At 54.1% G+C, this 27,469-nt stretch overlaps 1 protein-coding gene across 1 annotated transcript; it reads right to left on the bottom strand.

The window, feature by feature from the left end:
• Positions 1-1,364: 1,364 nt before the first annotated feature.
• Positions 1,365-25,586, bottom strand: PIAS4 (protein inhibitor of activated STAT 4). Its single transcript, XM_084883609.1, has 11 exons — positions 25,491-25,586; positions 19,397-19,823; positions 12,123-12,207; positions 11,323-11,364; positions 10,876-10,966; positions 10,638-10,766; positions 10,414-10,519; positions 7,695-7,768; positions 7,446-7,606; positions 3,885-4,015; positions 1,365-3,078 (listed from the first exon to the last, which is right to left on the bottom strand). The coding sequence occupies exons 1-11, from the start codon at positions 25,515-25,517 to the stop codon at positions 2,810-2,812; spliced, it is 1,542 nt and encodes a 513-aa protein (XP_084739735.1). The 5' UTR covers positions 25,518-25,586; the 3' UTR covers positions 1,365-2,809.
• Positions 25,587-27,469: the final 1,883 nt, after the last annotated feature.

The raw sequence follows: 27,469 nt of genomic DNA, 5'->3' as shown, positions 1-27,469 counted from the left end.
GGACAGAGATGAAAGCAGGTTCAGCAGCCACTCAGTCCCTGTGGCCTCTGCACTCACATTCCCGAACCCCCTCCCAAGGGAGAGGGGCTTTTTTGAAATCTCATTCACGTATAGTTCCCCTTTATAAAATCACCCGTGGTAGCATGTTGGAAATTATGCAACCATCAGCACCATCTCATTTCAGAACATTCCATCCCCCAGAAAGAAGACCCCTCTCCAGCAGCAGTCACTCCCTCTCCCTCCCCCAGCCCCTGACACTCGAACGCACTTCCCGTCTCTGTGGATGTGCCTGTTCACATTTCACATCGGTGGAGCCTCACCGTGCGGTCTTCTGTGTCTGGCTTCTCACTGAGCGTCCTGTGCTCAAGGCTCAGCCACGTTGTAGCTAGTGTCATGGCTGACTGTTCCAGTGCACGGATGGGCCACATTTTATCCATTCTCCAGTGATGGGCGTGGGGCTTAGTCCCACCTTTGGCTATTGTAATGCTGCTTGGAAGACTCATATACAGCGTGTCATGAGAAGGTAGGTTTTCATTTCCCTTGGGGGGAGGGTGCCTATAGAATTGCTGGGTCAGATGGTAACTCCATGTTTTGTTTTGTTTTCTTAAGTTTTTATTATTTTAGAGAGAGGAAGGGAGGATAGATAGAAACATTGAGATGCCCAGCCGGTGTGGTTCCATGGTTGAGCCTTAACCTATGAACCAGGTCACAATTCGATTCCTGGTCAGGGTATGTGCTGGGATTGTGGGCTTGATCCCCAGTAGGGGGCATGCATGAGGCAGCCCATGGATGACTCTCAACACTGATGTTCCTAATGCTCCCTCTCAAGTCTTTTTTTTCTTTTTCTTTTTAAGAAACATTGGTGAGAAACATCCTTGGGCTGCCTCCTGCACGTCTCCTACTGGGGATTGAGCCCACAATCCAGGCCAGTGCCCTGACCGAATAGAACATGTGGCTCATGGGTTGATGCTCAACCACTGAGCCACACTGACTGTGCTTTTTGGAACTGCCAGACTTACCATAACAGCTGCACCATCTTATGTCCCCACCTGTAGTGCAGGAGTGTCCCAGTTCCTCATCCTCACCAGCACCTGTCGCTCTTAGATTCTAGCCCTCCTAGTGGTTGTGGTTTGCATTTCTCTGTGACAGGATGCAGAGCATCTTTTTGGGAGCCTAATGCCTGCCTCACCAGGCCCAGCAGATGGACCCCAGGGAGTTCAAAGTGAAGTCCTCATCTGACCGAATGTGGTACCTTTGAATCCCGAACATCATGCAGCAGAGAGAACTGGATGGGGACGAGTTTTGTCACTTGGTCCCTGCCCCCCACCTGACACCTCAGACACACAGAAAAGCGGATGCCATGGTGGCTTCACCTTGACCTTTTTATTTGCATTTTTAAAAAAACAATTAAATTAGAATACAAATATTAGAAAACAGCGGCCTTCAGCTGCCAGTGCAGACTGAGGGAGGCTGGACTGCGCAACTGAGTTTATACAGTAAAACTGAATTTGCCCTCGACCAGATTTATGTCCTTTTTGTCTTTAGACCTGAAATGATATTGCTTCCTGACTAGTAGAGTTGTTTATACAAAGGAAAATTATTCTGGGATTGGTGGGGAAGGGACAGGGAAGAGAAAAAGCAAAACAGGAGGGCAGGCGGAAGTGGTCTGGGGAAGTGTGGCTTCTGAGGGGGCAAGGATGCTGGGCGGGGGGCCAGGCGCCCAGCTGCAGGTCCCTGGAGGCGTCGGGGGTTCTATGGAAGCCCCATGGTTGCTGGGCCACACCCAAGGCTAACTGGGTTGCTAAAGGGCGGCCCCCGGCCCAGTCCTGTTGGAAGACGAGTATGAGGCTCCAGGGAGAGGGGCTGCAGGGCAGGCCTCGTACCCGTCGGAAAACCCAAGAGCAAGAGGGGAAGGAACCACCCCAAATTAAGAGGACGGGGCAGGAGTCCCTGCTGCCCCTCAGAGGTGGCCACCTTCCCGGCGGTGGCACCTGTGAACATCTGCACTGTTCCGTAGGGAAGTTAACCTGAATTGGAGTTACCGAGGTAGCTGGCTAAAAACTGAGACCCCCCCACGCCACACGGTGCCACACCCTGAAGCCCCCACCTCAAAGGGGGTTCTGGCCACATGCTGGGTCTTCAAAATACCAAGTTATTGCACTTTCAAAAAATACAACACATCTGTGGCTAAACCCTCCCTAGCCCACCCCCTCCCATCTGCTCATGGCTCCCATCGCCCCTCCCCACCCCAACCCACTCCATGGCTTCTTGGCTAAAACTCTCACTGCTCAGAGGTCCACTCCAGGGTCTCTGGGCAAGAGGACAGTTCACAGAGAGAAGAAAAGCAAAGGAACATGAATGTCCAAGTCGTGGCTGCTGCCAGGGTGCCCCTCAGTCCCCCTGTGCCCCCGCCCGCCAGCCCCAGGTCCCTCTGTACCAGCTGGAATGGTCATCGGAGGAGGTGGGGCACCTGGGAGATGCAGTGTCCTGCCCACCCCTCTTCTGGGTTCTGACTCCTGCTGGGGAAACAGCTGTGTGGGTGGCTCATCTTGTTTTTAAGAGTTTGTTTTTTGTTTCATTTTTCTCTTTTGTACTTTTTTTTGTAATTTTACTTTTTTTTTAATCCTCCAATAGGAGAGTCCAGAGGTACAGGTGCCAGGATCCAGGGAAAGGGGTGGAAAACCATATGAACAACAATAAAAAGAAAAAAAATCACTCCTCCCTCTGCACCCCAAGGCCCGCCTGCACCCCCCTGCGTGGTGAGCACCAGTAAAATTTGAGTGTCCGACCAGTTGGTGGTGACGATCGGTCAGCAGGCCGACACCAGGCCCTTCTGGAAGGGGCAGCGGCGCTTGGGCCGGGGGCCATCCTCGTCCTCGTCCTCCTCATCTTCCTCTTCCTCCTCCTCTTCCTCTGAGGATGAGGAACTGTCCAGCGTGAGGTCCACCACGTCAGCTCCCAGCTTCCCATTCTCAATGCTGCCCACTGTGCCGCCCCCGCCTCCAGAGCCCCCAAGCACGCCGCCACCGCCACCGTTGACGTTGGGGCTGGCGAGGAGCCCATTGGTGTCTGAGGTGCCTGCGGGCGACAGGGACAGAGGCTCAGGTCTGCTGACCACCGGATGAGGAAACGGGGCAAGGGGCAGGGCAGTCTCCTGATGTTGGGAAGCATCCTGTACAGGACACGGCACACAGCAGGTGCTAAGTAACTGTGCTCCCTGCAGTGCAGAGCTCTGAGCCCTGGTCTGTGCCACTCTGAGGGGATGGGATCCACTCCATGGGGGGGGGGGGGGGGGGGGCTGTTTTATTTTTCCTTTTCATTTAAAAAAATATTTTATGTATTGATTTTAGAGGAAGGGAGAGAAACATCAAATTTTTGTTCCACTTATTTTTATGCATTCATTGATTCTTTTTTAATATATTTTTATTGATTTCAGAGGGGAAGAGAGAGGGAGATAGAAACATCAATGATGAGACAATCATTGATTGGTTGCCTCCTGCATGCCCCCTACTGGGGATCGAGGCCACAACCCAGGCAAGTGCCCTTGACCAGAATCGAACCCAGGACCCTTCAGCCCACCAGCTTACGCTCTATCCACTGAGCCGAACCAGCTAGGGCCATTGGTTGATTCTTGTAAGTATACTAACTGAAGATCGAACCCACAACCACAGCATATCGGGATGACACTCTAACCAACTGAACTATCTCACCAGGGCTCCTGTTTTGTTTTTCCTTTTGGTTTTGTCTTTTTCATTTGGGGTGGCTGTGTATTAGATGAAAATGTCACAGAGCAGGACACAAGTCAAACTCAGAAACTACCAAACCCCCAGAATAGGTATTTGGGGCAAACGAAGGGACAGTTGGGGACCAGGCCAGGGACTCACCGAGGACGAGGATGGGACACTGGGGGCTGCAGCTGCGTTCCTTCTCGGCACGGATCGGACACCATGAGCCATCTACCAGGTATTCAATTTCATCGGCATCCTCACACTCACTCAGGATCTTGGAGAGAAGCCTGGGCACGGAGGGAAGTGGAGGTACAGGAGAGCTGATTCTTAGGCCAGCTGAGCCATACCCTGCTCTCCTGGAGTCCGGTGGGATGCTCACTAGGCCACTTTGTTCTTTGCAAAAGAAGTTTAATGAAAGCACCAGCCAGACCCCAGTGATCTGAGTTCCTGGAGGGAGAGGGGGCCAGTGTTCCCTGCCTGGGGTCTGCACAGCTAGGCCCTCTGGGAGGGTCTGCCACGTTGCTTTGAAGGTTTGCAGTCACCCACTCGTGGCACAGTGCAGGCACTCCCTCCAACGCCTTAAGAGCACAGGGCCCGGGAGGCTGGCCAAAGGAGGGTCCTGCCCACCCCTTCCCCTAACCGAGCGGCCCCCACCCTGGCATCCGAGTTTGTGCTACCCCCATTTTTACAGATAAGGAAACAGGCTCAGAGGGCGGCTATGTGCTGCTCCAAGGCCCTGTGGCAAACCAGAACCAGTGAGGTGTGCTCTGACCCTGGGGAATGGCTGCTAAGGTAATGCCAGCCAGGCCCATTTTAAAATGGAGGACCTAAGACCTGGGGAGGAGTGAGTTCCCTGAGGCCACAAGACCAGGTGGCAGCAGACCTGGGTTCTAGTCTAGTCCCTGCTCTCTGACACTTACTAGCCTCAGTCTCCCCCACCATCTCCAGCAGCTGGGGGGCCTGAGGAACAGTAATGCCCAGGCCAGGCCTGGTGCAATGGGTCACCATGGCCCCCAGTATTTGTTCAGTGTCAAAGTCGCACCTGCCTCCAAGTGAATTTGACCACCTAGGTCACAGTCACACAGGAGGGAGGCTGTCCTGCTCCAGGACACACTCTGGAGCTGATGGGGTCCTTCCCACCCCTACCCTCTGGCCTCCCCTCCATCGCCACACTCATAGGCCCATCCCCAGGGTCACCCTTGTGTGAACAAAGCTCTCCCAGCAATGCACTTCTCTACCTGGAAAAATCCTACTCACCCTCCAAAGCCCCACTCTACAGTTCCTCTTCCTCTAGGCCACATGTGTCAAACACAAGGCCCGCGGGCCAAATCCAGCCCGCCAGGCCTTGCAATGTGGCCCGCACCGTGCTGTCATCACTGCACTCCGCTGTCAGTTTATGGCATTGTCAGTTTATGACTTCAGTAAACCATTCGGCCCGAGATTTAGGCTGGATTTTAGATTTTGGCCCCTTCTCTGATTGAGTTCGACACCCGTACTCTAGGCAGAGCGTAAGCAACAGTATCTGGATCTGACTCAGTTCTCCCTGTCCCCACAGCCCAGGTGGGAGTTCCCTGAAGACAGGGTCTGGGACAGAGTACTTCTGGGGACACCTGGATCACCAAGCTTAGGGCCAGAGAGGAACAGATGGCAGAACCTCAAAGAATTCTATATAATAAAAGCCTAATATGCTAAGTGTCTGGTCATCCAGTGACTGGTAGACTGTTCAACCAAAGCATATGCTAATGATATGCTAATGATCATCAGGGGGTAGACACTCGGACCAGAAAGTTAGTTTGCTGCTGGGGTCTGGCCGATCGGGACTGAGTGAGATGGGCTGGACATGCCCTAGAGCCCTCCCACAGTCCCTCCCCAGCCCTGACTGTGTACTGGTGGGGTCCCTCAGCTTGGCCTGTGTCCTCTCACAATCTGGGACCCCTCGGGGTATGTCAGAGAGCTGGTTTCAGCCCGATCCCACAGGCCACTCCCCTCCGGAGGGTACAAGATGTAGGGCTCATGGCAAGCACTGCAGCAGCAGCAGCAGCCTCTCTGGACCGGGACTGATTTGGCGCAAGGCAGGCACAGGGGCCGGGATGGGTGGGAGTGGCCAGTAAGAGCTGCAAGTGGTGTTGGACTGCGGGTTTCAGCTCAATCCCTGCAGGCCACCCCAGGGACCGCACCTGTGCACAAATTTGTGTGCCAGGCCTCTAGTGTATACATAAACCAAAAGCCTTCCTCCAGAAGCTTCCTGGGCTGCGTGAGGCCCCGGGGGCTTCTGGGATCGTGGTCTGTGTGGGGCCGAGCCACTGTCCCCAGCCCTGCCAGCGCTGCCACCACCCGAGCCTGAGTGACCCACTCTAGGCCTGAGGGGGAGGGGAGGCGGGTGCCGGGCTGCACAGCTGCCAGGCTGGGAACAGAGCTGCCATTCAGACCCAGACCTCATGTCCAGCCCCAGGGGCCTCCTCATTCCACCAGGAGGTTGGGTAGCACAGAGGGCTCTGGTTCAGCTCCTCTGGGGAGGGGATCCAGCTCAGAGTTGCCTGAATCTGGCCTGGCTACCAAAGAGCTGAGGGTCCCAGGGCAGGTGACTATCCCCAAGTATCAGTCTCCCCATCTGAAAGGAAGGGACAACTAAGGTCCACCTCCTGTGACAGTTGGGAGGGAGGGCTTGGCGAGACCCTGAACATGGTACCTAAGATAAATGCTTGAATGAGGGGACAAATGTGCACCCAGCCCCTATAGGTCATTCCCAACCCTACTGTGTACACACCCCAAGTTTCGAGTCCCAGCTTTCAATGGCTGGTGGGTTCAGAGCTGAGAACCAACTTCTATTTAGGCTGCCACCTCTCCTTGCCTCCACCAGACTTCGGGGACAGGGGTGGGTGTGGCCAGTGCCTGGCAGGAGCTGCTCAGTCAGGTGCTGGGCTCGGTTTCTGGAAACCCAAGACCTAAGTAAAGTTTCCCTTTTTACAAAACAGCCTTTTGCCCCTTGTCCCCAAGCAGTGTGGGGACGGCCTGCTTGTTAGGCTGAGGGACAGTCTGCCATTTTCCAGCATCATCTAGGCGGGGGCAAGGAGAATGGGACCAGAATTCGGTGGAGATGTGTGTCCTTTGCACCTTGCTATGGAGCGCATGACTACGGTTGTACTGAACAAACTTCAGGAAGCAGCTTTGTGCATCAGCCTGGAGGTAAGGGTTTCTCAGGTCCCGTGTTATGTGCAGAAAAACAGCTCCCAAGAACACAAGGTCCTCCAGGGAATAGTGGACTTCCTGGGTCCAGAGCCCCACTTGCTTTTTTTTTTTTTTTTAACATATATATATTTTTTTATTGATTTCAGAGAGGAAGGGATAGGGAGAGAGGGATAGAAACATCAATGATGAGGGAATCATTGATTGCCTGCCTTCTGCATGCCTGGGGATGGAGTCCGCAACCAGACATGTGCCCTTGACTGGAATCGAACCCGGAACCCTTCAGTCCACAGGCCGATGCTCTATCCACTGAGCCAAACCAGCTAGGGCTAGAGCCCCACTTCTGAACCCTAAGCCACACTCCTGCTGCTGCACAGATAAATCCTGCCTATTTGTAACCTGGGACTTCCAAAGCTGCCGAAAGGCACAGAGGCCTTCAAGTTGCGTGACCCTGCTGCTCACTCCCCAGAGACCCTGAGGTGAGGGGCAGCCCAGCAGGCAGTGCAGTCCCCCTGGGCCTTAGTGACTCACCCGTCTATGATGAGCTGGTCGTAGGGGGCCGGCTTGTCGCACACCGGGCACATCCAGGTGGGCTTCTTCTCGTTCATCTGGAGGTAGAAGACAGCGTCGAAGCACTGCAGGTGAGCACAGGTCTCTGCCCGGCAGGGCACGGACAGCCGCATCTTCACCAGCTGCGGGGAGAGGAGGGGGGTGAGCAGGCCACCAGGCAGCCCCTACATAATGCCCAGGTGAGGGAGGGGGACCACCGCAGTGACTCACTGGGCAGATGAGGGAGACCCGCACGCCGGTGGTGGCGATCTCACTGTCAGGGTCCAGGCGAAGCTTCTCTTTGACTGTGGAGAAGGGGCAGCAGTGTTAGTGGGGAAGGGGCAGAGGTGCCCGCAGGGCCAGGCCAGGAGGCAAGCTGGGCAGCAGCCACGGTTATTTCTGACAACTTAGGTGCACCATAAGGCAAACCAACAGGACTTTTCTGGAAAGATCCAGGCAACACACAGCTACCAAAAGAGCTACCTGTGTGCCTTGTTAATTCTGATGAAAACCATCCCTGAAGCTTGGCAGGGAGGCGGGGCCCCTGCTTCAAGACTGCCCACTAGGGAGCCCCGAAGTCCACGCGCAGGAGTGCTCACCATGGGCCCCGCAAGGGTAGGAGCACCTGCCAGCAGCTTCCCTTCCACAACCAAACGTTACTTCGCTAGTAAAGGGAAAGATGGCGACGGCACCAGAAAGTCAGACACAACGTGGAAACGTGCTCCTGCAGCACCAAAGCCCTCCTTCTGACTGTGTGCTGGGAAAAGGCCGAAGGAAAAGCACCTAGTGCAGCCCCGGGACCAGTCTCCTAACTTTCCTTTTCCTGCATGCTCTGCTTTCTTTCCTTTTTTTAAAAAAAAATATATATTTTTATTGATTTCAGAGAGGGAGATGGAGAGAGAGAAACATCACCTCAGAGGGAGTGTAGGGGAGAGTGGGAATAAAAGGGCGAGATCAACCAAAGGACTTGTGTGCATACATATGAGCCTAACCAGTGGTCAAGGACAACAGGGGGGTGGGAGCATGCGTGGGGAACGGTGGGGGATGGGAATGGGGGGGGATGAGGACAAATATGTAATACCTTAATCAATAAATTTTTTTAAAAAGAGAAACATCAATGATGAGAGAATCATTAATTGGCTGCCTCCTGCACGTCCCCAACTGCGGATCGAGCCCACTACCTGGGCATGTGCCCCTGACTGGAATCGAACCTGGGACCCTTCAGTCCGTAGTCTGAGGCTCTATCCACTGAGCCACACCAGCCAGAGCTGCATGTTCTGCTTTCGAAGCCAGGAAGTTAAACTTCATCCCCAGATGTCTCAAGGCAAACAAACACTGGGTCTTGCAGAGTGGACGCCAGCCTGCTTGAAGCCAGAACTGCGCCCAACAGGCTGCAGTCTCCAGGAAGCCCCCTCTCCCCTCTCACAGTCAATCACACCTCAGTATAAATTTCCATCCCATGGTTCCCTTCTCTGCCTAACAAGTACTAACAGTGGACCCAGAGGCATTGGCTCATCGAAATGACCCTGGGAAGCTAAGAATGGATGCAGTATCACTGATTTTTTAAAATTTTTATTTTCCCATCACCATGACCATCCCCCCTTTTAAAAAAAAAAATTGATTTTAGAGAGGTGGGGAAGAGAGAGAAGTAGAGAAAAAGAGGGAAGAGGAGAGAGAAAGAAAAAAACATAGATTTGTTGTCCATTTATTTATGCATTCATCAACTGCTTTTTGTATGTGCCCTGACCAGAGACTGAACCTTAAACCGTGGCATATTGGGACCCTCTAACTTTAATTAAACTGAGCCTCCACAGGACCGCGCTGGGTTTTGAAGCAAGGCCTCACTTTTCCCGACAGAGAGAAGGCATGTGCATCGGGAAGGGTTCAAGTGAGACAAAAAAATAGGACTTCCCAGTTGTCACTAGAAGTTCTATTGGTGATGATGCCTACCTTGGGGCTGGCCAGGGCTTCCTTCAGCAAAAACCTAACAGTCCATCCTACCAGGGGTCCAGGTGTCACAGACACTCCTCCAGCCCACAATTCTACGAGGCCCTGACTCCTCACTGAGGAGTCAAGCCAGGCCTCTATTTGCCCCACGCTCCATCCTGTGGGCTGCCAGTGCCCGGATGAGCCAGTCCCCATGCTGAACTGCCCCTGCCAACAGGCACTCAGGTCCGATTGGCCACTGTCTCCACAGGAGAGAGGCAGGTGGGATGGGGGTGAAGAAAGGGCCCTCCGAGGGGTGAAGAAAGGGCCCTCTCAGATGGCATCAGCAATCATCTGAGACAGAAGGAGCCAGTGATCTGACCACACAGCTTCCAAGTGGAGGAATTCCTGAGCACAGCTGTGGTGCAGGGACACAGGAAGACACAGAACCAGTTCTAGGTTTTGTCTATCACTTCTGATGGCATGTTTTGTTGGTTTTTTAAATGCTGTGACTCCCACACACACATTTTTTTTATTGTAAAAAGTACAAAGAAAAAGGAAAAAAAAAACGGTCTTACCATTTCTAATCAGACATGGGTCATCCCCTATGCACCTTCAACCATGAATCCAGCCTCTGCTTCCTCTCTGTGCTCCTGGCCCCACCCGCCCATTCCCTGCACTGCAGCCATCAGGCCAGACCCATCACCTGAGGCCTTCCTCTCCTCCACGCCTGCAAGGCTCCATACAAGCCCCACATGCTCAGCGCACCCTCCCCCCGGCTCACTCGAGTCTGTGAGCACACCTTGCCTGTCCTTGCCTCCGGCCTCTGCACTGACAGTGCAGCATCCTCTAGACTAGAGGCCTCCGAGTTCCCTGGCCCCAAGGGTGTTGTATGGACCCTGGAAGGTCCCGGTTCCTGACGGGGCACCCCCTTAGACAAGCTCCTCACGTCCAGCAAAGGGAGGGTAAGCAGCAACAGCCAAACCCACACTCAGTCACCTAGGGGAGGCACTGCAGTGCTCACCCAGGGCCTTGCACAGCTCCGGATGCTTGACCCCGATGGTTTTCAACCTCTGCAGCAGCTCTGAGGAGGTCAGTTGCCGCACCAAATATAAGGCCACCGAGTAACTCTGAGGATAGAGAGGGGAAGGGTGTTAGGGCTGGGTGGGCCAGGAAGGGTGAGCAGAGGTAGCACAGGGATGGCAGGGCTGATGGGGCGAGCAAGTGGGCAGCACCCACCCCACTCACCTTGCCATAGTTTCCCCAGGTGACGGTGATGCGGTTGGTGGCCGAGGACAGGTACATGAGGTGAGTGAGGTTGATGGGGCGGCAGGGCCTTTTGGGCTCCACTCCAGGCTTATTTGAGGGGTAGTAGCCCTGGGAACAGATGGAGGCTCAGCCACTGCAGATGGTCTGTGTCCCTGCCCTTCCCTCCACGCTCGCCATCCCCACAACAGATCGGGAGCTGCCCATGGACCCTGCTCACCGGGACTGAGCAGTAGCTGTGGTTGACCTTCACAGCAATGTTGGGTGGGTACTGGTCCTCCTGAGGGCTGCTGGTGTCTGAGTAACAGATTCTGCAATGACAGTGGGTACCAGGGGGCTGAGGGCAGGGGAAAGGCCCTTGGGAGAGGCAGGGATGCCAGATGGGGCTGCGTCTGGCCTGATGGGTAGATCACAAAGCTGGGCTGCACACGGGGATCTCAGGGCCCGTCTGGCCTGAGTAGGGGATGGATAGTGGTATGTCCACAGCCAAGGACAGCCAGTAGGAAGACGGAACAGGCTCTACCTCTAGCTGGGAGCCTCAGAAGGGCTGTTGTGAGGAAGGGGGACCTAGCTTCAATGCACTTGGGGTGGGACACGGCAGGGCTGTAGCCACCTAAGGCGGAAATAGCCAAGGATTCCCTTGGGGAGCTGGCACACCTGGGCTTACCTTAGGACGACCTGCACGGCCTTGACCCCAGGCTGTAGTTCTCTGTGCCCCAAGGAAACCACAGGGAAGGAGAGGAAAGGAGGGGTCAGTGAGGTGGGAGTGCACTTGGTACACGACGCCAACCCTTCAGCTGGGTGACCACTGGCCTCTCCTGGGCAAGCCAGGCAGCCTAACCCACTACCTCCCTTGGAATCAAAGACCAATAGATACCACCTCGAAGTTCTCTCCTGCCATTTACTCACTGGTGACGTGGGGCAGTGACTTCCCCTCTCTGGACAATGGGGGGCTGGTGTGGATATTTAGTAGGTTGCTGGGTGCGGGCCTAGCATGTGCTGAGTGCCCCAACAAGCGGCTGCTCCAGTGGTGATTGCTGTCTCAGCTGGAGATGGAGTCTCAGAGAGTAGGGCCAGAAACCTGGGGACAGCCCAGTATCCTTACCTGGGCGACTCTGCCCCAGGGGACACTGGCTATGTCTGGGACTGTGGTCATAATGACTGGGGGTGCTCCTGGCACCGAGAGGGTGGAGGCCAGGGACACTGCTCAACACCCTCCAGTGCCAGGATGGCCTCCCTCGGAGAATGACTGGCCCTGCTGCCAACAATGCTAAGGGGGACAGACCTTGTTAGAGGGAGACACTGGCGCCCCCTTGGGCTGCTGATTGTGCACACAGACCCTGACTGGAATGAGGGTGAGAGTGCAGGTTCTGCATCAGATCTGGCTGAAAGCTCTCCTAGGCCAGCTGAGACCACACCCACCCACCATCCAGCCATGGAGGTCAGCAGAGGGTGGGCCCAGAGCACCTGGAGTTCCTTATCAGCTCCACCTGTCTGGGCGTCAACGCAAAGATGCACGGGCTCTCTTGAAGCTTCTCGTTATTCTGTGGAACTAAACACAAACATGGGATCAGGGTCATGTGTGGTCCCCAGCAAGGGTGCCACCCATGATCACGGCCATTTCTATTGCTTGGTCCTCTTCAGGCCGGGAAGCAGGAAATGGGAGACTGACTCCTACTAGGCAGGGATGAGGGTGAGAGGGAACCTGCTCTTTTTCGGGGCCAAACCTCAGCCTATGGTCCAGGGAATATTTACCACTCCCCCATCCCCTTCCCCCACCAAGGGTCACTCTCAGAGCAGCAGCTTTATCATCCCTGTGGAGTTCAGTGTCTTTTCAGGAAAACTGTTGACTGCTACTCCAGGGGAGAGTAGCAGAGAGCTGCTACTGGAAGGATGCAGCACAGACAGGCCACGTACCCTTGAGCCAGGCTGCTCTCTTTAGGTCTGTAAGACACCAGCAACAACTCTGTCCCCACCTCAAACAGCTGTTCTGGCACATTTGGTGAGCACGTGCCCATCAGCACACATACTCTCACACATACAGGAGAAACGCTCACAGTCATACATTACTCAGAATGGTTTCTATCAGCAGAAAACTGTTAACCACCTGATTGCCAGCCAACAGAGTCTGGTTAAGACATGCTATAGGAGGTCTCATACAAAGGAATACTATGCACCTGGGAAAACAGGTAACAGAGGATCAAGATGCTCTTTGTGTTCTAATAAGGAGTAATCTCCAAGGCGTTCTGGTCACCTGAAAGTAGCAGATGCAGAGCCCTGTGTTTATCATGCTGCTACTTGTGCAACCACATGGAGGGAGGGGATCTTTGCAAGTGCACATGGGCTTATTTGTGCAAGAGATGTCTCTGGGGGAGGGGGTGTGAGAACTGGCCACAATCACAGCCTCAGAGGACGGGGGGAGGTAGGAGGGAGCTCTTAAAATTTATACTGCAAATCCTTTAGAACAGGAGTGGGCAGACTGTTCTATAAAGAGCTGGAGTATAAATATTTTTGGCTTTTTTGAGCCACAAGGTCTCTGCCTTGATGTCCTCACTCTGCCTTGTACCATGGAAGCTGCCAGAGACAGTAAGTGTTCACATGGGTGTGGCCATGCACCAATAGAACTGGTTTAGGAAAACAGGCAGACAGTGGGGTTGGCCCCACCCTAATTGGCCAACCCTTGTCTTGGAACCTTCTGAATTCCAAACCACAACAGGTAATCTATTTAAGCAAATGTGATTCAAACTTAAAACCAGCTCCAGCTTAGAAGCCAGACTGCCTGAGTTTATACTCCAGATCGGTGAGGGGCCACGTACCCCTATCCTGGTCCAAGTCTAGGTGCCCTCCATGCACAGGATTCACCTCTCGGAGTGCATAGCCAAGTCTATAGCTGGTGTGGTGGATAGAGGCGGCTGCTGCAATTGCCACATTCTGCCCTTTCATGCTTGTTTGTTGAGGACCCTGCTGGTCCCTTCAGAGTCCTGGTTGGGGTCCTGAGAAGGTCACCTAATTGGTTATGGGGACATTGGTAGGCCACCTGCAGACACCTCAGTCAGGCCTGCCCAAAGAGCCCAGGGGCATTTGTGGAGGCTTCAGATTATTTGGGCTGTCAAGACTGGGTGGGGCTCAAAGACACCACTCCACGTCACCGTGACCCCCAGGGAGAAGATACCACCCCACTTCATAGTGACCCCAGGGGAAAAAAAAAGTAGATGCCATAGTGACCTCCAGGGAGAAAGGGAAAAGGACCCCAGCAGGCTTCTTGGGAGCCACACACTCACTGGCCAGGAGCTCTGCCAGCAGCAACAGTATAAGAAAGGTGGGCAAGCCTGGCCAGTGTGGCTTAGAGGTTTAACATCAACCCAGGAACCAAGAGCCAAGAGTTCTCTAGTTCGATTCCTATCAGGGCACATGCCTGGGTTGCGGACTCGATCCCCAGTAGGGGTTGTGCGGAGGCAGCCAATCAATGTTTCCATCTCTCTATCTCTCTCTTCCTCTCTAAAACATTATTTAAGAAAGGTTGACAAGCTGGTGGTGGAAGGACCAGAACCCAGGGTCCCTTTCCTAGAATGGCTCCTATTTCTAGGTGAGGCTACTGGGAGGACTCTGAATCTAATTTAAAAAATATATATTTTATTGATTTTTTTTACAGAGAGGAAGGGAGAGAGATAGAGAGCTAGAAACATCGATGAGAGAGAAACATCGACCAGCTGCCTCCTGCGGTGTGCCCGCAACCAATGTACATGCCCCTGACCGGAATTGAACCTGGGACCTTTCAGTCCGCAGACCGACACTCTACCACTGAGCCAAACCGGTTTTGGCTGAATCTAATTTTCTGCTGTGACATTGGCCTGGGGTGGCTGACTGCTCCCCTAGGAAGCCAGGTGGCTGGCGGGAGGTGAGCTGCCACCTCAGCTGGGACAAGGCATACTTTACACCACCATCAGGAGGGGGCTGGGGATTCTCCAAAACCAGGCCTTCACCAGTTCCACCTGCAGCTGTTCAGGGCTGAGATGTAGACATCATCCATGACTCTTGTCACATCCCCTCCCCCATCAACTCCTCAGCCAGTCCTATTGGCACTCAGTGCTCTCCTCTCCCCACCACCACTGCCCGTTCTCATCAGTGCAAATACCACTTGCTGGTATCCAGGCTCCCAGGGCTCACTGCTGCAGATGGCCTCGGGATGATCTGTCCAGCTCTGTAGCCATAATTCCACAGCAGCTACCCTGGCTTCCTCCTATGCTCCCTACCTGTCAAATACATCCCCTCTGAGGTCTTTGCATGTACCACCCCCTCTTCTAGCTAGATCATTCCTCCCTCAATGATCTCCACCTCCCTGGCATTTTTTAAATTTGTGAAAATGCCTTCCCCAAGCACCTTTATTTAAAAACTGTACCAAGCCCTAACTGGTTTGGCTCAGTGGATAGAGTGTCGGCCTGTGGACTGAAGGGTCCCAGGTTCGATTCCAGTCAAGGGCATGTACCTTGGTTGCAGGCAAATCCTCAGCAGGAGGTGTGCAGGAAGCAGCTCTATCCCTCTCTCTTCCTCTCTGTAAAAAAATCAATAAAATATTTTTTTAAAAACACACAAAAACCTGTACCACCTGTCCTGGATGGTTTTCTCAGTGGTTAGAGCGTCAGTCAGCCCGTGCACCAAAGGGTTGCAAGTCTAATTTCTGATCAAGTGCACGTATCTGAATTGCAGGTTCGATCCCCAGGTGTGATTGGGATGTGTGCCTGAGGCAACCAATCGATGTGTATCTCTCACATCAAAGTCTCTCTTTCTCTCCCCCATCCCCTTTCACTGTCTCTAAAAATCAATCGAAAAAATACCCTCAGCTGAGAATTAAAAAAAAACACAAAAAACCTACACCACCACCCTTGCAATTTTGGCACTCTCACCTCCTTCCCTGCTCCATTTTTCTCCAAAATCTTTACCTCTTAAGAATCAACACAATGTCCAGGTGTCTTTGGATCATCATGGGCACCAACTGAACCAAAAAGTACTTCAGCTGTCATCCACACTGCCGGAAACTGGGCAGCTGTGGATATATGCCCTCCCAGCCCCTGCTTACAACTACAATACATGCCTCTGCACCTTTCAGGGACTAGAGGGAGGGAACCCTTACCCCTTGCTCTGAGTCCTCCAGGGAATGGGAATTCTGAGAACCAGCCCCTGGGCTAGCTAGACCCGAGATACTGACAAACCAGGAGGGCCCACACATCCACCTCCACCCCAGGCTGCCAGGCAGCCTCGAAAACTGCACCAGCAAAGAATATTTAAGGACCTGATGCTCACAATATACTGGGGTGGTGGGAGGAGGGTGACAAGACAATAGTCAGGGAACAGCCACATCTTCAGAGGATCGCACCATGGAGAAAAGAAGGCGGCAAGCCCACACGGCCAGTAGGGATGCTCCATGGGCACAGCCACAGCTAGTTTCTCTACTACCACCCATGTTTCCTATGACGAACACGTAATTTTATCAAGTTTAATTTTGGGGGGGGGGGGGAGTATATTTGAAGAAGTCCATTGATGGGACTGGTCTTCCATCTCACAAGCCCGTCTGCTTGCAGCGGGGGACCTGGAATGCCAGAGGACTGTCCAGGCTCCCACATCACGGAATGGGGCTAAGTATGTACCACACTGGCTATGGGACGGCAGGCAGGCCACTGCACCTCAGAGATCATACCTGCCTCAGAAAGAACTCAGGAAAACAAGACCTGGAAAAGCTCACGGGACCTTCAGTAACTCCAAAGCCGTTGGGTCCCCTTGGCCCACCCGTCTCATGTTTCTTTGGCCTCTGTTCTCCCTTCTTCCTCCTATGCCACACCATGCTCTGATCACAATGGCCTCCATTTACAAGCTTTCTCTCACCACTGGGCCTCTGGTTGGAACACACTTTCCTGCTCCCTGTTTTGTCCAGTTTATGCTACTCACACCTCAGGTCTGGACAGGAATGCCACCTCCCCACAAATGCATAGTAAGGGGCTCCTGGTACTGATAGACCATATATTCCACAATAGGCCATTCCTAACACGGCACTGTTTATAATCACCTCTAGTGCAACTTCCTGGCAAAATGTGCCAGGCCAGGGACCCCACCACCTTCTTGTTGCTTAGGCAATGCCAGCCAAAGGGCTCAGGCCGAATGATCGATGGGGCAGGCACCAGACCAACAGCCCTCAACCACCTGGGTGCTGATCACCTTTAGGGGGCGTCTGGAGTTATCAGGACACGGGTGGCAGTGGGGCAGGCTGTCCCACACTGTGAGGAGCTGGCCACAGGATGCTGGGAGCTCTCAGAGCAGCACTGCGCCAGGCTGTGTTTTCCTTCTTTCCACCCGCAAGTCTCCTAACAGCCTCCCTCCCCCCACCCAATCCTGACAGGGAGATCTGGGCCTTCTTTGTCAGATTCTGGCTGACACCCTACGTGGCTGGGCTGGGGGAACTCTCAGGCTGTAAGGTACCCAACGAGCCCCAAGCTAAAGTAGCATGACCCAGGATCACATTCCTAACCCCTCTGAACTCTGTTGCAATTTAGAAGCAAGTGCCCCTGCCCTGGGAGCGCCTGGCTACTGGCCTATCCCAGTTGGGAAGGGAAAGACAGATGGGCCCTTCGTGCAGAGAGGAGGCCTGGGATCCAGAACCTTTATGTGGCTCAGAACAGTTGCTTCCCTGCAGGGGTACAAGCACTGATGGTGCGGAGAAGGATGAGAATCAAGATGAGGGCTGAGTACAGCCCTGGAGCCCCTTCCTAGCAATGCTGTGTGACCGTGGGCCAGGTCCTGCCCAGCCAGAGGGTATCACCTGTGTCCTAAGGTCCTTCACTTCTGAGTCTGTGGCTCTATTCTTCCCCTCCCCCGACTCCGGACACCCTGTGTGATTTATGTCTACTGTTCCAGTACGGGTTCCATCTAGAAGCCAGCCTGTTATGGCTGACAGGTCATGCAAGGGGTAAAGGGAAGCTGGCCGAGCACAGCCTCCTAAAGTAGCTCTAGGGCAAGGCCAATGTGCCAGAATTCCCATGGAGAGGTACCCGGGGTGTAAGATGGGCAGACAACCGCTGGCCTGGGAACAGAGGGGACCAGAGTGCTACAGGGTTAGGGCCTGTACTCAGTGAGGCCTCTCCCTAGGAACCCAGGCATCCCTCATGTGTTTGTTGTTTTTTTTAAAAAAAAGGGGGGGGACTCTCAGTGAAGGGGTACACCCTGGGACAGGGGCAGGCAAGTGGGTGGGAGCAGAGGCAGGGCGGGGTCAGCCTCTTTGTTCTGAGCCACCAGTAGAATAATTCCTGGTGTAGTCAGGGGAGCAGACTCTCCCGGAGATCAGGTGACCAGGGTCCCTGGGGGCACAGAGTAAAGCAATGCACTATGGGGTGGGAGTGGCTGCAGGCTTGCAGTACAGGAAGGAAGCCCATGGTCCAGGCAGGGGATGAGAGCCTGCAAGCTGCCCCAAGTTCAAAGTCACCTCCAGCTTCATTCCCCACCCAGCACCAGGCTTACCCTGAGCTTCCCGGTGAAAACCCAGCCTCCCCATTTAAAAGATGATTCTGGAATCTGAAAACGTCAGCTCAACCTTCAGGATTAGCTAGCTAGCCAGTTCTGAGGACCCCAAAACCTCGCAGAGAAACCAGTGATGGGTTCCAGCATCTAGAGAGATTGAGGGAGCAGAGAAGGGGGAAGTCGTCCTGAGACTCCAGTACTGCCACATCAACCTGTGACAGGTGCTGCCGGGCCAACCTGCTCCCCGCCTGGGGGCTGGTGAGAAATATCTCGTGTCAGAGAGAGAGCAGAGGACGGCCTCAGACTCCAAGGCCAAAACCATCAGAACTCCTTCCTCTACCTCCTGCAGCCTCACCTAGAACCACAGCCCTTCTGGCTCAAATTCCCAAAGCCCAAGGTCTGTAAGTAAGAAGAGAAAGGCAGCTGCACCCCCCGTCCCTCCCCCACACCTAAGGCGGGACAGAGGAGGCAGGCTGACACAGGACTGAAGCTGAAGTCTGCATGCAAAGAGGGGCCCCCTGGCTGAGCAAGAGAGGATGCTGGGTCAGCAGGATGAAAGGGAGTGAGCCAAATAGCCAATGAAGGGACTGTGACCTCTGCCACAGCACCCAGGGACCAACTCAGGACCAGGGCCTATGCCTGGCATGTAGCAGGGGCCAAGCTAAGATGTGGGGGTTCAACGGGGGCTGTGAGTGTGTGTGTACGCACACATGTAGAGGCTCCCACTCAGCTGGTGCTCAAATATACACTGTGTGAGTGAATTAATAAGTGGAGGGGGGGACGGTTTGATATGTAAGAGATGATAGGTGGGGTCTCTGAGAGCACTCGAAAAATCTGCGTGTTAACAAGAGGACCAGGACATTCCACTTGGAGCCCTGGAGGCCCAGGAAGCTGAGGCTGGTCAGCTTTCCCCAGCCTGAGCCCAGACAGCAGCTGAGGCTGACACCAGGCTGACAACCATCACTAGCCCTGGCCAACACCTTGACTTCGATCTTATGAGGGACTCCGAGTCAGAACCACCCAGATAGACCATTCCAGAGTTCTAACCCTTGGAAACTGGAACTCTCAACTTTTAAGCTGCTGGTATTTGGGAAATATCGTTAGATGGCACTAGGTTATTAATCTAAAGACCCACAAGACTTTGGCCGCCCCGACTTTGCTGCTTCTCAGAAAATCTTCCATGGCCACAGGCACCAGAACTTGGAAGGCAGGGCCCCCAGAGGACATGGACTCACCGAGTTCAGTGGGCTTCAGCAATTCATCTAGCATGTTGAAGAAGGGCAGCTTCACCAGGCGCACTTCTGGCTTGAGAGTCTTGGCAGGCAACCGTCCGAGTCCATTTAAGTACTTCCCATAGAGCACAGGGTAGTCAATGTTGGGGCCTGTGAGTGGAGTCCTGGGCACAGTGCTGGCCCGGTCATAGGTCGAGTGCATGGTCAAGGGGTCCAGGGGCCGGTGGGGTTGGGAGATGGGTTCTGAGCTCTTCTTGGCGTAGCGCGTCTCGTAGAGCTCCTTGATCTTCTTGAACAGCTCAGGGCTACAGTCAAACTGAACCAGCTGGAGGGCCCGGGTGACAAGTTCGTGCTTAAGTCCACTCTTACTCCGGCCGACGAAACCCAGGAGCATCTGAAGGTCGGAGACTCGAAAACTCATCACCATGTTCTGGGAAGAGCAACCACAGACACATATGCTCAGAGGGAAAGGCTGCCAGAGTCAGGGGCCACCAATGGGGCATAGGAGCTTCCCTGAACTGCCTGAGCCAAGTGGGGGGGGATAAAAAAATGAAGCCCTTGTCAGCTACCACCTGATCCCACGCTGCCTCCGCTTTCATTCTGGCTGGTGCGAGTGGGAGCCCAGGAGGAGGCCTTGGTGTCAATCTCACTTGGCCTGGGCTTGATTCCACTTCACTGGAGCTCACCTTGCACATGATGCCCCCTCCCAGCTCAGCCCTGCTGCCCTCCTCCTCCATTCCTCGGCATTGCCAACACAGCAAAAGCTCTTCTGACGGCCCTCACACCCGCCTTCTATTTTAGGTTCTCTTTTCACATCTTCAGGCCTAAAAGCATCCCCAGGGCAGGGACTGGGTCCTGTTTTTCCCATAAACAGCCTCAGCCACTCCCAAAACAGAGCACAATGATGGCCTTTCTGACCCTCAGTCTCTTCATTGGGGAGATGGCAGGATCCACTTCATTGGGGTGTGGGAAAGACCTGATGAGGTAACTCACGCAAAGCAGAATGAATGTGCAACCAATGTCAGCCAATGTTTTCCCTTTGGTCTGGATGATAACCACAACTTAATACTAATCACCTGCCAGGAACTGAGCTGGACATGTCTTATGTACTTAACTTTGACTTTTTTTTTTTTTAATATTTTATTGATTTTTTACAGTGAGGAGGGAGAGAGATAGAGAGCTGGAAACGTCGATGAGAGAGAAACATCGACCAGCCGCCTCTTGCACACCCCCTACCGGGGATGTGCCTGCAACCAATGTACATGCCCTTGACCAGAATCGAACCCGGGACCTTTCAGTCCGCAGACCGACGCTCTACCACTGAGCCAAACCGGCTTCGGCTAACTTTGACTCTTAAAACACCCCCCAGGTTGGTGTAAGCTCCACATTACAGCCAACATTCAAACCCAGGCCCCACTCTGATGCCAGGAGTTGTTTATCTCTACTACCCTGTGTCCAGTATTGACCTACAGCTGATCATTCCAGTAGGCTTTCTCCATCTGGGTGGGCAATGTAGACAAGTGAGCTGGATTGTCCTCTGTGGGGCTGCCCTGGACATTGTGGGGTGTTAAGCAGCATCCCTGCCCCCACCCACTTGATGCTAGGAGCACCTCCAAATCCCAGTCATGATCATCACAAACGTCCCCCAGACATCTTCCAATATCCCCTGGGGGCAGGATCAGCCCCGATTAAGAACCAAGCCCTAACCAGTTTGGCTCAGTGAATAGAATGCCAGCCTGTGGACCAAAGGGTCCCAGGTTCAATTCTGGTCAAGGGCACATAATTCCATTGCAGGCTCAACTCCCCCCTGTGCCCTGGACAGTGTGCGTGCAGGAGGCAACCAAATCACCGTGTTTCTCTCACATCAATGTTTCTCTCCGTCTTTCCCTCTCTTTTCCACTCTAAAAATGAATGGAAAAATATCTCTCAGTCTTTCCCTCTCTCTTCCACTTTAAAAATGAATGGGTAATGCCGAGACCGGTTTGGCTCGATGGATAGAGCGTCGGCTTGGGGACTGAAGGGTCCCGGGTTCGATTCCGGTCAAGGGCATGTACCTTGGTTGTGGGCATATCCCCAGTAGGGGGTGTGCAAGAGGCAGCTGATCGATGACTCTCTCATCGATGTTTCTAACTCTCTCTCTCTCTCCCTTCCTCTCTGTACAAAATCAATAAAATATATTTTTAAAAAAAATGAATGGGTAAGGATTTAAAAAAAAAAAAAGAACCATGGGTCTGAGAGGCTCTGGGAATCCGGCAGCTGGAGAGGCTGTTAACTGAACTGTGGCAAAGTGATGAGGTCTAGCTGGGTCCCTCCAACTAAAGCCAAACCCAAGAGCTCAGCTGAGTGCAATGTTTCCTTTGGGGTTAGCTGGAGGCACATTCCCTCTGTGAGACTCTGGGACACCAGGGGAATGAGTTTCCCAATAGCTTCATAAGCAAAGTGTAGCGAGAGGATGGGCCAGCAGAGTTTCAGATCGCTCATGCTGAGCCCTGAAGCTGGCCGGAACAAAATGTGGTGGGAAAGACACTTCCAGGGGGAACGGAAAAACAACACAGTACAAGTGACAAGAGTAGATATGGAAAGCTGGTGAGCATGGGGCAGGATAGCACCCAAACAAACCAATAAATCGCTTAAACTAAACCTGAGAAAGTGTATTGTTGGAGGTGGGTGGGAACCCTGCCAGGGTTTACGTAGCAGCCTCAATGCCAGGAGACACTGATGTTTCCCGTTTCTTGGCTATTTAAGGGTGAGACATGGAGTCTGACTCAGGAGTCCTGGGTTCAAAACCAGATTCTGTGCTAGGTTCCCAGACGACCGACTCTAGGTCTGCCATCAGGCTTCTCTGCACTTTGGGCTCCTCATTTATCAGCGCAAGAGCTACGATTCCTTCCATCAGTACAACACCAGGCTCACGCTGAGAGCAGAGGGGGCTGCCCAGTCCTGCCTGCAAACCCTCAAGGGGAGCCTTTTTCCGCTGCAGGGTCTTCCTTCTACTCCTGCACTCTAGCCGTGGAGTGTCTATCATGTGCCAACTACCTCAGGGAGTTCTCAGTCACTCATCTCACAAGGGCTTGGAACATCATATAGGTGAGAAAACGGAGGCTCCCAGAGGGCAGTGGTTGGCCCAGTGCCTCTGTGTGGCAATGACAGGACTGGCATTTGGACCTTCCACTCACACCTGCTGCCTGGGGGTCTGGAAGGACCTTCACTCAACAGCACACCCCCTACCTAAGTACCTAAGCAGCCTGCTGGTCCTCAGAGAGTCCAGAATGCTTTGAAACAAAGAGGCTTCACCTCTCTCAGCCTGACTTCCTACCTTGATCAGAGAAAAAAGGCTCACAGATTTGTTTCTTCTGGAAGAGGTCCAAGGCCAGTGAGGGGAGAGGCACTGCCATGAGCAAGCTGATGGCCTCCCATGGAGCCACAGGCAGGTGGGCTTGGCCTTTGAATCCAACCACAACACATCTCCTGCCGCCATCCTACCCTGGGAGACCCCCTCCCCGCCCCAAGGCACACCCTCTCCCACCAGGTTAGACGTCTGGAGCTCCTGCTGCAGCATCCGGGACACACCCCTCAAGCTGTCACTCTGATTTCTAAGCAGCTGCCACCAGGGAGGAGCCTGTCCTTGACACTGGGGGGTGGGTGGGAGGGAGGGTTGGGAGGGGCGCAGCATTCAGAAGGAAGCCCCAAGGGCTTGACAGATCAGCTCCTGCTGAGGCTTCATCCTGCCCCTTAGATCTGTGTTTACAAACAGCACCAGGCCACAAGGGCTTCCAGAGTTGCACTGGCTGCACAGAGAAACAGCAGCCTAGATAGAGTATCTAACTTAACCCCTTTCCAGCTTATTGAGCAGGGGAGGGAACTTAAAGCCCCTCTCACCAGGAAACAGGAGATGGGAACAAGCTGCTACAAGGTATCCCAGCGAGTTCACAGGCCGCCTCCTCCCCTCCCCAATACCGATCAGGGGCCTTGGGTTAAGTCTCAGATGTCCAGTATTCCCCTGAACCAGCCTACTTTGCACCTCAAAAGACAGAATGTCCAGCTCTTGAGAGGTTAGGAAAGCGCCTAAAAGGGGGGACATTTCAATTACATGGAAGGCACTTCACAATGACCACAAGAGACTGAAGGAGAAAGAAAGCTCCCTAGGACAGAGCAAGTGGTGCCTCAAGCCCCCCTGAATGGAGGCTAGTGTTTTAGAGAACTTGAAAAAAGGGTCCGCTTAATTTAACTGGGGGGGGAGGGGGGGCGCCCAGCCACCGGAGGGTCAAATAGAGTTCATTGGATCATATTTCAAGGCTCTGCATGGAATAAAAAGACTTCAGACCTACCCTCTGCCTGGGAGGGTGGGGGTCCAGAGTCACGCTAATGGCCCCTGGAGGAGATTAAATTTCAGGGCTCCAGGGACATCAGGCCTGCAGGCTGCCACCTTGGGCTTGCAGAGTTCAGACCGCTCTACTTCTCTAGAACAAGATTCAATTTCTCCAAACCCTAGAGAAGTGCAGAAGTGTATGAGGTGTGGGTATGGGGGAAGGGGGTAGGGTGCTCTGGGTGAAAGGAGGGTAATACCCTATAATCACAGAACATAGAGGGCTGCATTTCAGATCCCAGGAAGTGAAGGGAGATGGAAGGAGAGGGATGAGTGAGAGGAAACATTTACAGGTCTAGCTGTTGGGGAGGGGAGACCAGAAGGGGGCAAGAGGCAGTGCTTCTGTCCAGTGAAGAACGTCCCTGGTACCATGTTCCTTAACTTCTCAGGGAAGAAGGGGAGAATCACAATCTAATTGAGGCAAGGGTTCTGGAGCTTGACCTCGGAGAGGCGCCTGGAAAGGTATATCCCCTTGGGTGGAGATGCTCCCAGTTTAGTCCTAAGAGGATTCAAAGGGGTCCCAAGCCAGGAGAGGGAATGGTATCTATGGGATGTGGGATCTGGACCCCAAACTGGAGTACGGGGAGAGGCACCGGGGAACTAGCCCACAAAGAGGCCTACCCTGAGACCAACAAGGACCTCCAGACCTCCAAGGACCACACAACAGACCAGCAGAAAGAGGAGGGGGTTCAGAAACCAGAGCGGGGTGCATAAAGGGATCTAATGCAGTGGCTCTGGGGACTGTGTGGGGAGAGTGGTTCGCTCTGAGTAGACTCATTGGGGAGAATATAGAGAAGCATCCAAGATTAGTGTCTGATACCGCGTGTGTGAGGTTTGGAGACCGCAGGCGCAGAGTCCAAAGCCTCCCAGATGCTGTCCTAAGGGTTTGGAAAGATGGAGGAAGAGAGAGCCTGGTACCTCAAATGGAGAGAGAGTAGTTAGGAAGGCTCTGAACCAAGTTCAGGGGTCAGGACTCCATCCCAGGGGGCAGAACCAGCTCAACGAACACCGCGTCCTCTTGGGGGTGAGAGGGAGGGCATCAAGAGGGGGCGGGGCTCTGGGATCCACTGGAGAGCCCAAGAGGGGCCCCAAACTCCACCCTGGGGCACAGACCCCGGGAGGACAGGCTGTGTTTGGGGGCAGTTGAGGATCCTGAGTCCTCACCCCGGAGGGTGGGAGCGGTGGCAGAAGGGTCAGGGGACCCTTCTGGGCAGGCAGTCGCCAACCGCAGCCTGCCCGGTTGGACCGGGAAGCTGAGACCCAGATGCCGGTCCTCCGTGCCCTGAGGGGCGGGGAGGCGAAGGCACTCCCCCAGGCCGAAGGGCACGGACCCCGGCTCGGGGCGAGGAGCGGACGAGCAGCCCAGCCCCTCATGCTGTCCGGGGGGACTGTGCCTCAAGCTGGGAGGCGCGACCCGGTGCCCGAGTTTGGAGAGACGTGGACCCTAAGCGCTCAGGCTGAAGCGGGGAGAAGCCAGCCTCCAGCCCAGGGCCGTTTCCCCGCGCGAAGACTAGGGTGAGGTTTGGGGGCCCCGCCCCCCGCCTCCGGCCTCCCCGCCCCCCCGCCCGCAACCGGAGCCCCAGGGCCGGGGGGCGAACGAGGGGGCCGGGCGCCGAGCCGCAGGCGGTCCGCACCGTGGGGCCCCATGCGGAAGTCGCAGACCCCGGACCGCCGCCTGGCCCTGGCCCCCTCGGCCGCCCGCCCGGGCCGGCGTCGCCGCCGCTCACTCACTTTGGCCTCCACCAGCTCCGCCGCCATCTTGGCCACCAGCGTCCCCCGCGCCGGGAGCCCCCAGCGTCGCGTCACGTGATCGTCCGCCACTCGAGGGCGGGGCCGTCGCCGCAGCCAATTAGCGCCCGCTCGCCCTTCTTTTTGCAACCCCCGCCTCCACGGCGCCCTCCGCTGCGCACTGCGCAGGCGCGGGGCCGCCGCCTGGGCCTCGGGCCAATCCGGGCGGCGGGACGTCGCCCCCTTTCGCTCCTGGCTACCACGCCCACCCTTGGCCCCGTCTGGCTTCTTAAAGGGGTACAAGCCCGGCCAGCACTGGTAGGGCCGCGTGCTGGGTCTCGTCAGGAAGGAGAGGCGAGAGCGGGGCGGCTATCGCAGTGCAGCCAGGTGTTCGACGCCCGGCGGGCGGGCGGGCGGGCGGCGTCGGGAGGAGAAGGTTATCCTAGCGCAGCCGCCGCCGGTGAGTGCAGTGCAGCTTTGGCGGCCGCTAGCCCCGCACGTTGCACATCCGGGTCCTGGCCCGGCCAAGAGGGAGCGGGTTCTGCACCCTCTGGCTGGCCCCGGGTGGAGACATGCGGGACCAGCTGCCCAGTTGACAGGATCGCCTGCATCCCTTACCCCTCCTAGTTCCGCCTCTCCACCCACAGTAATCCTGTGGAATCTGCAGTAAGGGGGACCTAGCCCTGTCCTAGAGCTCTCTGTGGCTCCCCACTGCCCACAGGCAGCGGAGTTCAAACTTTCTACCGTTCCAGGTGATTCGTTTTTCTCTGAGAAAGAGAAGCAGAGACTATTTAAAGGTGTAGAAATTGGCCGGGTTGACTGTCTTTTTGGGAAAAGGATGTCACCCTTTAACCCACCAATTCCACTTCTGAAGGAAATAACACGATGATGTTAACAATACTACCTAATATTAAGTGTCAAGCCCTGTTTTAAAGTACTTTACATGTTATTTCACCTTCACACCCGCCAATCCCAATAATAGGTACTATTTACATATGAAAAAACTGAGGTCTGGAGTGGTTAATTGACTTACCAAGGTCACTTCGAACAGGTGCATAAAAGGGTATGCACCTGTCCAGCCAGTGGTTGAGTATCAATCAACCTATGAGTCAGGAGGTCACAGTTTGATTCCTGGTCAGAGCACATGCCCTGGTTGAGGAGCTTGATCCCCAGTAGGGGGCGTGCAGAAGGCAGCCAATCAATGATTCTCTCTCATAATTGATGTTTCTATCTCTCCCTCTCCTGTCCTCTCTGAAATCAATAATAGATACATAGATAGATAGATATGCACCTGAACATGTAAACCCAGGGAACAACTGAAGTTGCAGTTCATATCAGAAGGCCATCTGCTGGCAAATTCCTTCTTGCTATGAGGTCAGTTTTTTGTTCTATTGAGCCTCTTTTTAAAAATACATATTTTTTATTAATTGTTTACAGAGAGAAAGGGAGAGGGATTGAGAATTAGAAACACCGATGAGAGAGAAACATCCATCAGCTGCCTCCTGCACACTTCCTACTGGGTATGTGCCTACAACCAAGGTGCATGCCCTTGACCAGAATCCTTGAGTCCACAGGCCAACGCTCTATCCACTGAGCCAAAACCGGTTAGGGCTTTATTGAGCTCTTTAACTGATTATATGAGGCCCACCCAGTTTAAGTAGGGCAATCATCTATTTTACGTTACAGTCCACCAATTTAAATATCAGTATCATCCAAAAAACTCCTTCATAGACACATTCAGTATAATTTTTTTAATGCTCACCCGATGATATGTTTTCATTGATTTTAGAGGAAGAGAGGAGAGAGAAACATCAATGTGAGCGAGTAACATTGATTGGTTGCCTCTCCTACACAGCCTGACCGGTGATTGAACTCACAACCTAGGTATGTGCCCTGACCAGAATCGAATCTGAAACCTTTTGGTGTACGGGATGTAGCTCCGACCACTGAGCCACCCATCCTGGGCCAGTATAATGTTTGAC

Source organism: Pipistrellus hanaki (genome assembly GCF_964339955.1).
Source record: "Pipistrellus hanaki genome assembly, chromosome: 5".
NCBI classification, from domain to species: Eukaryota; Metazoa; Chordata; class Mammalia; order Chiroptera; family Vespertilionidae; genus Pipistrellus; species Pipistrellus hanaki.
This window is presented reverse-complemented; position numbering and strand designations above follow the sequence as displayed.